This window comes from Thamnophis elegans, chromosome 5 (assembly GCF_009769535.1).
Source record: "Thamnophis elegans isolate rThaEle1 chromosome 5, rThaEle1.pri, whole genome shotgun sequence".
Taxonomy (NCBI): Eukaryota; Metazoa; Chordata; class Lepidosauria; order Squamata; family Colubridae; genus Thamnophis; species Thamnophis elegans.
Window position 1 is genome coordinate 63,395,993 of NC_045545.1, and position 15,407 is coordinate 63,411,399.

At 37.4% G+C, this 15,407-nt stretch overlaps 1 protein-coding gene across 1 annotated transcript in view; it reads right to left on the reverse strand.

Annotated features, from left to right (window-relative positions):
• Window positions 1-14,338, reverse strand: part of NAV1 (neuron navigator 1) — a 216,730-nt gene extending 202,392 nt beyond the window's left edge. Inside the window, 2 exon segments of the mRNA XM_032218374.1 lie at window positions 12,268-12,374; window positions 13,488-14,338. Of these exon segments, the coding sequence (XP_032074265.1) occupies window positions 12,268-12,374; window positions 13,488-14,320 (940 nt within the window). The 5' untranslated portion in view covers window positions 14,321-14,338.
• Between the last annotated feature and the right edge of the window lie 1,069 nt (window positions 14,339-15,407).

Genomic DNA, 15,407 nt, shown 5'->3' on the forward strand with positions numbered 1-15,407 from the left:
CCTTTCTTCCAAGTGTAACGCCTGGCAAACTATACTCTATCGTTGCTTGGATTCAAAACAGTTGCTCAGTCCTACCTTAGTATCAAGTCTTCCAACCGAAAAGAAGCCCAAAATACCTGCATAGTTCTGCATAATTATAAATGTAACTACACAAAAAAGTTTAAGACATCATATGCAAGGATCTTATATGTTCAGAGGTGTAAGTAGCCCACAGAATAGATTTTCCATTATGGTTTTTAGAGAGGAATAAATTATTTTCACACACACACACACACACACACAATTTTTTTAAAAAGAAAAATAGTTACTACACAACGTGGACTTATTTAAGATATTCTTTTTCATGTAAATTATATATTTCAATAAAATAAGAAACCCATACTAATATCTAGAACCTATTCAGAGAAACATTCAGAATTATTACATATAGGTATGTAATATCTATTACATATTGGGGCACACAGAGATACATGGTTATGCTGTGATGCTGATTTTAAACAGCAAAACATCTGCAACAGTTGCTGGTTCTTTCCATACATCACATTTTCCCAAAGAGATATCTACTAAGGGATTAAATATATGCTCATTGTATGTGTGTGTGTGTATAATATTTAATCATATGATTATATATAACATATATTCTCATATGATTTTATTTATGATTCATCATTCACAAAACTAAAGATAAACAGAAGACCACACTTGATACAACATGATACTTATATTTGATTCATATATTCTTAGAACCTTAAGCCTCTAAGAATTCTAGAGTTGAAGTCCACCTATTTTAAACTTGCCATTGATGAGAAACACTGCTTTAAGGTGCCAAAGTCTTTGATGCCCAAAGTAATTCAATTATAGGCAAAGTATTGGAGTTGTGTGAATCTTGTTTTCTTGTCAATTTCTGAGTCTCCCCTCCTCCTTGAAACCTTGTAATGTGAAGAAGTTAGCAATGTCTAAACACTTTTGAGAATCTAAAAGCTGTCTCTAAAAGTATCCCCCGTTATTATGTATGTTTGGGTTATAGAGTCTAGATGGAAAACAAAGAGCCATGCAGAAATCCATATTATTTGCAAACAACACAGTCAATTTTAAATGCTTGGGAATGGAACTACATTACCACCATTGGACAAGGAATCAGCTGCTCCAGTCCTTGCCAAGTTCCTAAATGGGAAGGGAGAGGCACATATTTCATACTTCTCCCTCCAGCAGCTGAAGCAATGAGGACTGGGAACTAGTTCCCATACCAAATCAGTATTCACCCATCCTTCCAGCTTGGTCATGCTAGATAATATTTCACTCACAGGGCCAAGCAGAGACTATTGCATAACCAAGTGCTACAATTTCCAGCCATAGTAAATTAAACAGCAGGAATCTATAATAAAGGCTGCAGTAGAGACGTGGCACTGAACCCCAGATTTCTATTCTCCCAGGAAGGTTACAGTCCAGAACAGCTGTTCCCAGCTGAGCCTAGGCTCATAGGGATCGTATGTCCTCATGAGAGTGGGGAAAAAACAAATTTGACACAATGCAATACTCCCACATTGATCAGATTGTCTTGCAATAGGGAAGATTTGGATTCTTTCCCTTCCAGGGCAGTCTCTTATTTTTAAGAACCGTAGGGAACTTATTGCTTGAAGGCCAAATGCAAGAAAATTATGATAGAATTGATGTCTGAATAGGTCAAATTTCTCAATATGTTAGGAATAGCCTATTTTGCATGGGGCAACAGGGAGAGCGGTGTTACTGGGATAACTCATTCTCTATTAAAGGGGAATTGATTTTCAATCCTCTTACCAGATAACTCTTGTCCAAAACATCATTACCTTTGCCTTAGGAAATCTCATCCTTCCCTCCCTTCCAAGACAAATTTATCTATTCAACTTCAACTACAGCCAATGATAGATTGCTTTGTTGCCAAAGCCTGGCAGGAATTCAGAAAGTAGATGGAAAGACAATCAACCATTTCCCCCCCAAAATTAATAACAAACAAAATATTGAAACTAAAACAAGTGAATGTCCTATTTCTGAATAGGTATATTCAGCAAAACCTTCTACCACAATTATAATCATGTTACTAGAAATACTTGGATCACGTGTGTTGGTCACATCTTCTTTGCATTTAAGTGGATAGACATGAAGTACAGCATTCTAAATCACATGGAGAGTCTATGCATAGGTTCTTCCCTCAAAAGGGTTCTTCCCTCCTCCACCTTATGGAAGCTAGTGGCAGAGACACAATGGGAACGGTATGGAAGATTCCCCTTTCTGCCTTTTTCAACTCTGCAAATACATGCTGGTTGCTAAGCACCCAATTTTTGATCATGTGACCATGGAGATGCTGCAACCATCATAAGTGCAAATGCCAGGCATAAGTCACTTTTTTCAGCCCCATACTATAACTTATTTATCAATGGGTATAAGTCAAGGACAACATGTAACTGCTAAGAATCTTCAATGCTTAGGATCTGCAAAATAGTGCATTAATCCAATCACCGGCCTCTGCATTTTACATGCTATTTGATCAGAAATTCATCCTCTCACACAACTGACAAAACTGTCTAGAATAAATTTATATTCTAGGACTTAATTTATGTGGAACAATAAAATGGCAGACTGTGGCCTAGAAAATACGTATCCAAAAAATGTGCCCGTTTTTCTTTATGATTATCCATAGCCTCTCTTGGCCCATTTGGTTCTGTAATCAACTTCATTGCTTCCCATTGTTTCACAATCTATTCTCTACTCAATTTCTATTTTTCTGATTCATTTTCATGTGTCATGTTTCTACACAGCTTTTCAACTGTGCATTGGCTGCTTGAGGGATGGAGCACAGGTTGTACCTTGTTCAGGCACACAATCCTTGAGAAGCTTTGGAAAAGGTAAACTTCTTTCTTTTTTTACCGGAATGATCAAACTAAAATTGCCCAAATAGTGTATATAAAGAATGTTTTTTGAAAAAATCCCCATGGGCACTAACTAAAAGTTTCCCCAAAAAAACCTTTTAATGGTGTTATATGAGGATACTTAGGTCTGATAGCAATGAGCAAAAAAGGAATAATCCTCAATGGAATAGATATGCATACTGGCCCAGGGACATCCATATGATGATCAGCAGTGAGTTTCACATTTTACCACTGGTTCGCCCTGCGCACATCCGTTCACTTCATGGGCCCACCTGCAATTTCCACTACTGGTTCTGGCAAACCGGTCTGAATTGGCTGAATAACACCTCTGAACATGATCCAATAGCTTACCTTCTATAACATGCTTCACCCTAAACCTGGTTTTCTGATACTAAGATAAAAGGTGAATATTGACCTTCAGTTTGGTGTAGTGGCTAAGGTTCAAGGTAAACACCAAGAGACGGTAGTCCTACCTTAGGCATGAAGCCAACAGAGTGACTTTGAGCCAGTCTCTCTCTCTCTCTCAGCCCAGAAAAGCGACGATGACCAACTGCTTCTGCAAGGAAAACCGAAGGGACTTGTCCAGGCAGTCCCCAGAATTCAACACTGACTTGAAGGCACAAAACCAACTAACTATTGAACCACAAACCCTCAGTTTAGCATAGTCTAAAAGGCTGTTTTACTCTCAGCCACATAGAAGCAGTGGGGTATGTAGTCATCAATGATAGTGATAACATCTAGCAATAATCGTCCAGGAAGATGAGTACAGGTGGCAGCATAAGTTAGCCAGGATTGAGGTTGGTTTAGACAGCAATGAAATGTATTTAGCAATGAGAAATATATCATGATAATCCCCAGCAGTTAATGTATTTGAAGCTGAAGTCCAATGACCCTCCTGTGCAAGTAGTAGGTGTCATGGCAACAGCCAGTCTCAGCCTGTCAAGGTCTGCTGGAACTGATATTGCTTATGCAGCATTCTTTCTTTCTGATTATTTTTAAAGCATGTTTTATTTTCAAGGAAGAGTTGCTGAGCCATATACACCTTCATAAATTCTCATTACATTGCATTTGTTCTTCTGTTACAAGGCATGATTCTCTGCTATCAGGAAGAAAGAGAAAATGGTATGCTTCTCTGCCATTTATCCCTGGTTTTGCTATAAAATATTAAAGGCACCTCGCAACCAGAAATCAATCCACAAACCAGGAAATCAAGAAAGACCCCCCCCCCTCAAATTGTGAAGATTGCTATCGCTTGTTTTTTTTCCCACCTGGAAGCCTATGTAGAAAAGCAGCAGAGAACAATAGACAAGAAATTATGAAATGTAACCAAACCACCTTCCCAAAAGGTCAGGAGATTTTGAGCAATTTTTTTCTCGTACAGTGCACATAAGTCATCACTCATGGAAGCCACTGCCTGCCCTTTTGTTCACCTCCATCCCATTTCATGCTATTAGGCATATTGCAGTCCCCACCTCCTCCTCAATAATGATTGTGCTCTCTCTGCCTCCTCCCCCATCTTCATGATATGAACCATCATCTCAGAATTGACTATGGACCTCCCATCTGTCAAAGCAGTCAGGTTACAAGTAACACTAGATAAACGGCTGATAATCCATCTGTCTCTGTGAATTTGAACATGCACCGTCCTTCTTCATGGAGCCAACAATGGCTGGAGAAAGACAGTTTGGTCCTGGAAATGTATTTTCTTTCTGTCCTATCACAGACTCTCACAACCTATGAACAACAACCTCTCCCACATCCTATTTTGGAGGCATTCAGCGCATTCCCAAGCCATGCCACTGAAATTACCAATTTTCGGCTCTGTGATTTGCTCACATTGCAAAATTCATGCATTAAGATTTAACACATTTATTTTGTGTTCTTCAACCCTAAATGAACAGCCAGGACTTTTTCAGAACAGTGACATCTCTGTTTCACTGACAATATTCCCAGGGGGACTTGTAGAGGTCAAATGCATGTTTAAAAAATTAAAAATGTGCTTCAGGACATAAAGCTTGCACACCACTGCTGTCAAGCCACAAAGGACTTATCTAGTAATGAATACTATTCCAATAAATCACTAAGTCCGTTGAAATAAAGGCAGTTGCATATGCTGATCCTGTTTCTTTCTTAACTTCTTGATGTATCCAGTCTGTTTCCTTTTCCACTTTGTCCTCCTCCATTTACATCATTGCAGCTATCACAAGTAAGGAAGAAACTTTGAAATACTGTTAATTATCAACAGATAAAGCATTTTCTGGGCAGAAAGTTTCTTCTACATTTTTAGTAGTTCTTAATCAATTTGATGGGATTAAAATGTTATCACAATACAAGGGAACTTTGATGAAACACTCATGGGTGAAACGTGGTGTTCTTGTATGTAACTAGTAAAGAATGACCAAGATGAAGGTCATCTTTGGTTATATAATTATCTCCCTGAAAATCATGTCCTGATTTTTACTCAACAGTCATCTCTCCATCAATCTATATAACCTCTAAGGACTTTCTCATTCTAGTTTACTCTAAGGCAGCAACTTATGACAGAAGTCCTCTTAGTGAGAATTTTCAGATTAAGAAATCTGCACAGCTATCAGGGAGATGGTATAACAGAAAACAACAGCACCAATCTGCCACCTTCAATTTAAAAACTAGAGGGGAAAAAATGAAAAAAATTCAGAAAAACAGAAATTTCTTTCACAGGTGATGAAAACTTGAGAAAATGCCAAGCAGATTTCAGAACAGCATTGGTTGTTTTCACACTACACACTAAGCCATCAACTAGACATAGAAAAAGTGGACTACTCCAGATGTTGCTGAAATACAACTCCTATAGAAGGGAAAACTTTGGAAAAGTTGAGGACTTTAAAAACACTTTAGAACTTTAGAAAACATGTTCAATAGTAAAGAATGCTATATCATAATACAGCAATAATTGGAGATCTGCACATTGCTTATTTCTCTAGTACATTGTAGCTTATAAATTCTACAGGCTGGGCTCATATAATACACTTATTCAAAATGAATACATTCTATTGATTCTTAGTCTGTTGTTTGAACTGTAGGGGGTTAATTGGCCCTCTTCACATAACACATTAATCATTGCGGAATTAACCCATTTTAAAGATTTGCTCAATAGAGTGAACTATATTACATCCAAATAGCCTGATTTCAAACTTTAGATTACACCACAAAAAATTAAACCTACAAAAGTATGCCAATTAAAAATAAGTAGAAGTGAAATGTTTATTTTAATTAAGTTTAATCAAACTACCTATATCCCTACCCCTTTATTTTAGCTATTTTCAGTTTGGTTGAGAGAGGCTGATTTGCAGTTAGAACAACCTCTTGCCAAGTTTAGATTTTTATAGATTTAGGGTGATCTGAATGACCTTCCCGCCCAATGACCTTTTCTGCAAAGCAATCCAAAATTTAATAGAAAACTGTTTCCTCTTTATTCCAAACAAAATGATTTGGTGAGATCTTACAAGAAAGTCCTATTCTTCAGAATTTTTGGTTCCCAGCATCTTCAATTTAGATCCAGTGGCTGCAGATTTGGGTTGGGAGGGGAGGAGGCAGAAATCAATTAGTGAAAACATAAACATAACTATGACACATTTTAATTTTTATCATAAGGTTTGGGGTGTTGAAGGATTATTCATTATTAAATTGTGTTAAACTTAATAATTAGAACCCTCTGGCAGTGGGAGTGATTACCCAAAGAGAGGTTTGGCTCTTTTTCATCAGATGTATTGAAGCAAATGAAGCAGATGTACTGAGCTTGTCGATCAGAAAGGTCGGCAGTTAGGCGGTTCAAATCCCTAGCACCGTGTAATGGAGTGAGCTCCTGTTACTTGTCCCAGCATCTGCCAACCTAGCAGTTCGAAAGCATGTAAAAATGCAAGTAGAAAAATATGACCCACCCTTGATGGGAAGGTAATAGTATGCTTTCGGCATTTAGTCATGCTAGCACATATATACGAGGGGAACCTTTACCTTATTGAAGATCTTTGTATTAATATAAACTAGACTGGATTTGGGGACTTCCCAACTGGAAATCCCAAACTAGAATATTTATTTCCAATTTTGTGATGCTCTTTTAAAGTATAAAATGTAAGCTCTCTTTTAAGGTGAACTTGACTTCTTTTTGGATGCATCCATGAAATTTACAGCAACAGAAATTCCCTTCTTCTGGAATATTCTTCAACTTCTCTACATTGTTTACAGTCCTGATATTCCCTGGAGATTTTAATACCACCTGATGCTTCCACCCTAAGGGAGAAATTTCATGTATTTCCTGCTTCAGAATGGCAGTAAAGTAAATATTGGAGTTATTTTTATTAATGGCAATATAAGAAGCCCTGAAGATTACAAGAAAGGTCACAAAGTGAATTAGATGCAGTTTGGTGATTATGTGAATACAAGAGTAACTTCCTTTCATGGCACAGGAGCCATGGTGGTGCAGTGGTTTGAATGCAGCATTGCAGACTAACTCACCCCCACAGTCTGAAGTTCGATTCTGACTGGCTCAAGATTGACTCAAGCGTCCATCTTTCCAAGGTAGGTAAAATGAGGATTCAGATTGTTGGGGGCAATATGTTGACTTTGTAAACTGCTTAGAAAAGCACTATGAAGAGGTATATAAATCAAAATGCTATTAATTGCTACTTTGGGGAATGTCCACAAAGAAGTTAGGATGGGTCCATACTACTTATCTCTTTTTATTTTAAGGAATGATCTATCTGAATCGGCTTCTCAGGAATTTCCAGAGAACTTTCATCAGGTATGAAAGATCTATTCATGATTAGCTCCACTAGCTAATTAGTTCAGATGATTTATTTATTTATTAAGACACTTGTATACATGGAATATTAAGCTATAATGTTAACCAAATGATTAGAACAAGTTTTCCTTTGGATAATCCATTCTATGGCTTAAAAGTCAATGAACTTAACCACTGATTGAGGCTAAGATGTCATGAAAATAAGAGCCTTCAGCTGTAATTGAACAGAATTGGAATTTGTATTATAAAACATAAAAGGGCGTGTACAAAGACTGAAACAAAAGTGAAACATGGATGGGCGAAAGAAACAAAAATCACATCGCTTACTAATCCTGCAGAACATTTGGAAAACAAATAAGAACATTTTATTTTTATGTATAAGGCCCGTGTACCACTCTAATCACACTCATTCTGAATGCCCTTTTTTCCCTTCTGCTCCATTGTGTTCAATTCTCAGAGACTGCCTGGAAAAGTCCAGACAGTTTTCTTAACAAGATTTTTCAGGAGTGATTTGCTATTACCTGCTTCCTAGGGTTGAGAGAGATGACTGGTCCGAAGTCACCCAGCTGATTTTGTGGTTAAGCCAGGACTAGAATGCACAGTCTCCCAGTTTCTAGCCTAATGCCTTAACTCAGGGATGTCAAATTCAAGGGCCAGGGGCCAAATCCGGCCCATGGGGTACTTAGAACTGGCCCATGAGGCCATCCTGGAAACAGCAAAGGACTGGCCCATGGTGCCATAGAGGGTTGCAGGAGGCCATCACAGCCAAAAACAGAACTCGGGAGCCTGTTTTCTCTGGCAGAGCACTTGGGCCACCACAGGTGCCTCCGACATAAGGGACGTTGAGCTGGCCATCCCCATCCTGGCTACGTCCACCAAACACAACCTTGATGTGGCCCTCAATGAAATCTAATTTGATACCTCTGGTTTAGCTAATATATCACATTGACTCTTTTTATTTGCAGTAGTACATTTAAAATACCCATTCTTCTACCTATATATCTGCACCTTAATATTTTGGTATAGAAACACCAGATGAAATAAGCCAAGTAGGGAAACACATTGATGAATATAGATCTTGCATAGCAGACAAAGACATTTATCTACTTTTCGGTTTACCAGGAGACTGACTAGCACAGTGGTTCTCAACCTTCCCAATGCCGCAACTCTTTAATACAGTTCCTCATACAGTTCCACCAACCATAAAAGTGATGTCTCAGTTCCTAAGACCATCGAAAATATGTGTTTTCTGATGGTCTTAGGCGACCCCTGTGAAAGGGTTGTCTGACCCCCAAAGGGGTCCCAACCCACAGGTTGAGAACCACTGGACTAGCACAAGGTCACCTTTGTGCCTAAGGTGGGACTACAGTGCAGTCTCACAGTTTCCAGCCCAATGCCTTAACTACTACACTGCCTCTAAGTGGCATATGGTTCCCCAAATCTATAATTTGAGTTAAAAAGCAAAATATTGATTAGCCTTATTCATTTAAATTCAAGTCTTATATAGAAAAGTTAAACATAACTCTCTTTTCCTCTATTCTACTAATAGACCCTGAAATTCAAAGCATTATTTGTTAACATAAAAAGGAATTTTGAAGCAACCTGCTATCTTATTCCATTTTAATGCACAGTATTGATGTCACTGATTGATTAAGATTATTTCTAGCACCCAGTGTGACTCAGAGCATCTTTAATTTAACAACCTCCATAGACCATAACATTTCTACCCACAGATCAGGTTTTTAACAGTTTAAACTGTATCATCATATCAACAAGATATATTTCTTGAAAAATATAGCTGTACGGCATGTAGAAGTTGACAGGAGATGCCAGGAAACTGGTGCATCAGTGACTACCCTATGCATTTTTTTCTGATATGATACAGTACTTTACATTATTATTAATCATTATTAGTGATTACATACATAGGGTATATTTCATACCCATAAATATAAGTGTTGTTCAAAACCAGGTTTCAATAGAAGAGAATATTTGTAGCCAGGATTGAATTATGAAGTCAGAGACCATTAAGGATTCCACACAACCAGGTTTGTTAGTCTGCTTCAAAGGCTTAGGTAACTATATTAGCACTCAAAAAATCCATTCCTGAATACACTTTATATTCCCCTATCATAGGTAATGTCTTCCTCCAACATACGTGACTTTTTAAAAGGCAGTCAACATGTGAATCTAATACAGGTACTCCTTGACTTACAACTTAAATCGAGACCAAAATTTATGTTGCTAAGCAAGACAGTTGTTAAGTGATCTTTGCCCTATTTTACAAACTCTCTTGCCACAGTTGTTAAGTGAATCATTGTAGTTGTTAACTAAGTAATACAGTTGTTAAATTTGGCCTCCCATTGATTTGCTTGTCAGAAGGTCGCCAAAGGTGATCACATGACCCCAGGTGCCAGTTGTCAAGCATCTGAATTTTGATCTCGTGATCATGGGGATTCTGCAACAGTCATAAGTGTGAAAAACGGTCATAAATCATTTTTTCAGTGCCTTTGTAACAGTCACTACCAAATGAACTGTTGTAAATTGAGGACTACCTATAATATAAAGTTACCTGAATAATCTTGGATTTAAGAATGACTCCTCCTCTAAGAAATATGCTCCTTGGTAGATGTTTAGAATCAATTCTTACAGGATTATTTCAACTACATTGCAACTACAATTACTATGAAAAGGAAAATATATTTCAGTTCCATATATTAAACAAGTCACACTTTTTTCTGCTGAATAGCCTAAATGGAACAGAATGCCATTCATTCCACATAATTTTAAAAAAATGGAAGTTAATTTGCAATGTGATCAGAACATTGTCTCTTTAAAATACATTTCTCAATTTACCAATAAAATTGGCAAGAGTTTGTGAGATGGGAAAGGAATATTTTGAGCCATCAGGTGTTAAAGAATCTTTCTTCCCACCAGTTCTCTGCAAGAATGCAAACTCATAGCTGCTTTCAGCTTTAAAAATAAAATTCTCTTCAGAAGAAGAGAATATATATTGCAGCATTTATGTGTAGTTAAGCCTTCATTTGATTATTAAAATGCTTTCTTAGAATTCTGATCATATTTTCAGAATCTGATCTTAAACACCAGAGATAATACTTTTCTGTAAGAGTGCCAAGCAGAGTCAAAAAAAGCGTATTTGTCAAATAAGTTATTACATTTCCAGCTATGCAGAAGTTAACCCCCCCCCCCCTCCCAGGGGCTGGATTTAACAGTTGTTTCTCACCCATCTCCCAAAAATGTAGATTTGCAATCTCAGATTCTTTTCTCTCATCTGATCTTCTGAAATCTAATTCCTAATTACACTTTAACTACTTCCAAAATGCATGACCTACTCTTTATATAGCAAACTACTTAAAACAAGAGGCAATAATCATAATCCTTTTACATTTTTATAAAGATTTCAAAGAGAAATTATAATACAGTAGTATCTGTAACAGTTGATACATTATGAGATAGATGTTTGATGTATTTGAATACTAGTCTTACTTAAAACTGAAAAATTGCAATGGGCAAAATATTTATAGGTAGTTTTTGCTTATCAACTCTGTTTAGTGACCATTCAAAATTACAATGGTGCAAAAGAAAAAAATAGCTTTATGACCAACCCTTGCATTTATGACTACTGCATTGTACCCATGGTGATGTGATTGCTATTTGTGTGCTTTGCAACTTGCTTGCAGCAAGCGGAGTTAAGTAGACAAGGTAGAAGTAAAATCACAAGTTGCAGTCATGTGATGTTTTCCTTAACAATTGCCATGACTTGCTTAATGACCAAATGGGAGTGAGGTCATAAGCCTCTTGCAGTCATGTGATTTCTGCTTAGTGACTGCTGTAGTTGATGATGGAGTTGCTGGTCCCCAGTTGTGATCACTAGGTGAGGACTGTCTGTATATGCATTCAGGCACTATGCAGAGAATCCCAAACTGTGAATTCTGTTTCTGAAAACACTGATCTCTCTTCTTTCACTCTGTGGAACCTATTCTGTAGGTAGACTAGCTTCCTCGTGATGCATCCCAGGCAACATGACTTTGTCACAACTAAATAATTTACACATTCTGGCTGCTGGACCTCACAAGGATCTTCCAGCAAGAAAAAGCAGCATGAATATGTCATACAAAATGAATAACCTATTCTGGTTAAATCAAGTATTTTAAGCTCAGTTCAGGAAGCTCCAGTGTCATTCTCCTAACCTGATCAAGACTAATCAATCAGCTACATTGATGGTTATAATAGACTACCATTATACTGGACTTCAGAATATACTGTGTAATCAATACTCGGCAGGTCTATGGTCTCTTGCTTTGCATTCAAAGCCCCAATTCAAAGCTGAAGGAACAACAGTATGGGACAATGGAAAATGAGCATTAGAAATTCTCCCCCACTAATCAGTCCACAGATGTCAATGTCCAAGAAGAATCATGCATTGGTTACTGCTTTAAGACAGGTAGCTGCATCCTACATGCAGCACTCCAAAGCAGATCCACTTTCTTTCACATCCATGTGTCAGGGGTTCTGAGCCCCTTGTCCCACTAAAGAGAATGATCCCATCTTTTTACTTACTCATGCCTCTCAGGTTGAGCTCAGGCCCTTCGGGAGAGCTGGTCTGCTGCACATCACATGACTCTTCCTTCTGAGGAAGGCTGCTCTTCTCTTTCTCACCCTGCCACCTGGTAGGCAGAAAAAGCACAACCAATCAATTTCTCTTCGTATTCATAATATATCAGGGCTGTGCACATATTTAATTTGTAAACAGTCTGGAGTCAATTCACTGAGTCATCAAATCAAATTCTTAAACTGAAGTAATGATTTATTTCAAATCAAAAGAGACACCTCTTAATCAATTCAATTCAGACCAATTCAAGCCCTTTTTATATATGCGCACATGGGTTCAAATCAAATTATTATGATTCTGATTATTTGATTTGGACATCCAAATTGAATTTTCCAAATCAAATTGTTAATTTCAGTCAGATCAACTTGCCAACCTAAATCAACAATTCAAAAGGGAGTGGACCCAATTTGCATAGGCCTATTATATATCTCCAACGATCTTAATATAATGCACAAAAAGGTTATAATTATTAAGCCATAATTCTGTCTCTTGCCTGACACCTTAATAAAGCAAAGACCAGGTTCTTCTAGGAGGAACCAATTTCTTTGACCTAAGGTGCCAAGTCACACGAACCAAACTCACATATCACATGTAATGAGTACAATAAATATTTTAGCTGAATGAACTAGCACTGGCATATGACAGCTGTTGGCATATGTCAGAGCAATTCTGAAATTGTTATGATACATATACATCTTCTCCATGAACATATAATCCGGATGCCACAGCAAGCTATCTACAGTGGTCAGGCAATAATGCTATCCGAGAACCTGGGGAAGCAATAAAACAATTTTGCTACAAGCATTTGTCTATGCAGATCTATTCAAATGAAATTCTTAACAAGTCTCACTGTGTTAATGAATTTGGCCCTAAGTGATAGCTTGTTTTTAGTGCTAGAGTCTAAAAATGGAGTTTGCTTCTCCCACCTTGGCTCATAAATTATTTGTAGCATGCAAATGCTAAACTTTCTCAAGAAAACTAGGGCTAAAAGGATGATATATTTCCTACAATACATCTTATTTAGTAATATTAGGATAATGGAAAGCAGAGCTAGAATTTTTTTTTTCTATTCACCTTTACTTTATTCAAATAATAAAGGCAGGATAGAAATCTAATAAATAAGTAAGAAGAAAGATATATTTAGGAATACATACTCTGTGACACTTACCGATAATGAAAAGGGGCAACCGTGGCCATAATGGGATGGTTATGCTGTGGCACAGAAGAGAAACTGATGGGTGCTGTATGCAACACAGGTCCCTTATTAAGGTTGCTTGTATCCAGTGAGATTGTCTGAGGATTATCTTCTTGCTTGGATGTTCCACTTTCCTTCCAGTTGACTTCTGAGGCTGATTGACCTTTTGCTGGACAGCTCTGAGGCCTCTTTGTGGTAGATCCCTCTGAAGTCTTTGACATTTGAGTCTCATTATACAGGTTGAGATAGGAAGGGCTCTTCCCTGGCAGATGAGTGGTCTTTGCCGGGTCAGCAATTGTGCTGGGCTTTCCAAGGACCTTCACAGCAACGAGGCTGCTATTACTTTCACCTTGTTTAGAGGTGTTCTTTACTTTCTCAGGTGTCTGAATAACAGCTTTCTTCACTATCTTGGTAGGTCTGGAATTGGCCTTTGGTAAGCCCCAGGGACTGCTGTAGCCAGACACCAACCCTGAACTAAGGCCAGAGTCCATCTCCTCTGTCTCATCATGGCTCCCAGATATGTCTGCTTTCTCTGGTCTAGGAGTTGCAGCTGCTGCAACCTTAACCACAAGCTTCTGCTTCGATCCTTTAGGAGCTCCACAGGTTGAGCTTCCCTGTGCCTTCCCTATCCTGGGAGATGATATCCTTGGTGAGGAATATGCTCCCGCACAGTTCTGTTTAGGGGGCAGCTTAGGAGATGCTGCCAGAGTATGTATCTTGCTATGAGATGCAGCTCTAGGAATAGGTATAGAGGAGGCATAATGGCTGCGTCCAGCTGCATTCACATTGGCTGCTCCATTCATCATCAGCAAAACTTGGATGGAGGAAGATCAATCTGAGAAAACACAAATCAAAGCATATTAAGTCTGGAGCTTCAAAGCCAAACCTGTTCAGCACAAGGATTGTGTACATCTGCCAGTAAAAATCTTTCCAACCTTTTAAAATTTAGTTTTACCTTTACTTTTTCATATTACTTACCAATAAGACAAGAGATTATTAGCTGTGTAACCCTGAAATTGCTGTTTTCTGCCTACATAATATTGACATCAAGCTCACTATCTTAGACAATAAAAATATTTTTTGAAGTATGCTAAATTTAGTTCTTGGTGCTTTTATTTATCATTTAAACAACATTAAGGGGAAAGTATGATTTACAACTATAAAAAGAGTTTAAACATAGCTTTTTTTAAAATTAAGCTTTTTCAGTAAAAGATGAATTGCTAATAAATATTTGCTTTTGAAGTATTTCACAAAACAAAGGTCATTTAAATCAAATCAAATATGGCTTATTGATTTCTCTCAAACTGTCAGTTCCACTATTCTTCAATTTTATAAACATATCAACCTTTTCCTGACATTTATATAGTTAATCAAATTAATACAATAGGTTTACTCCTATTCAGTTTACTGAAAAACAAATCAAACCTAGTCACTATGTAATTTAGCATGATAGAAGGAAGATGCAACTATTGGTAAACTGATTCAGTGGTTTATAAACTGAATCAGTTTACCAATAGTTGCATAGAGAAGTATTAGTTTCTTATATCTTCCTTCTATCATTATGTAAAGAAATAATATTCCATTTAGGTAACAACATACTAAATCTGGTTTCTTTATTATCACACTAAATTAACATGGGGAATCAATATTTGAAAATAGACTATTACTATTATAGATCATTTACAATTAGTTTCATAGTCTAACATGTGTTGCAACTTAATAATTCAAGTCCTAACCAAGGACCTATGAATTATTAAGGAATCTGTTCACAACAATGTGAGATCACAACTGCCAAGTCTTTAGCTGGTGTTGACCTTCATTCACACCACGTTCTTCCCAAAAACCTAGAATGTTGTCATATATTGGTATTATATATGTGCAGATCCAAGCAGT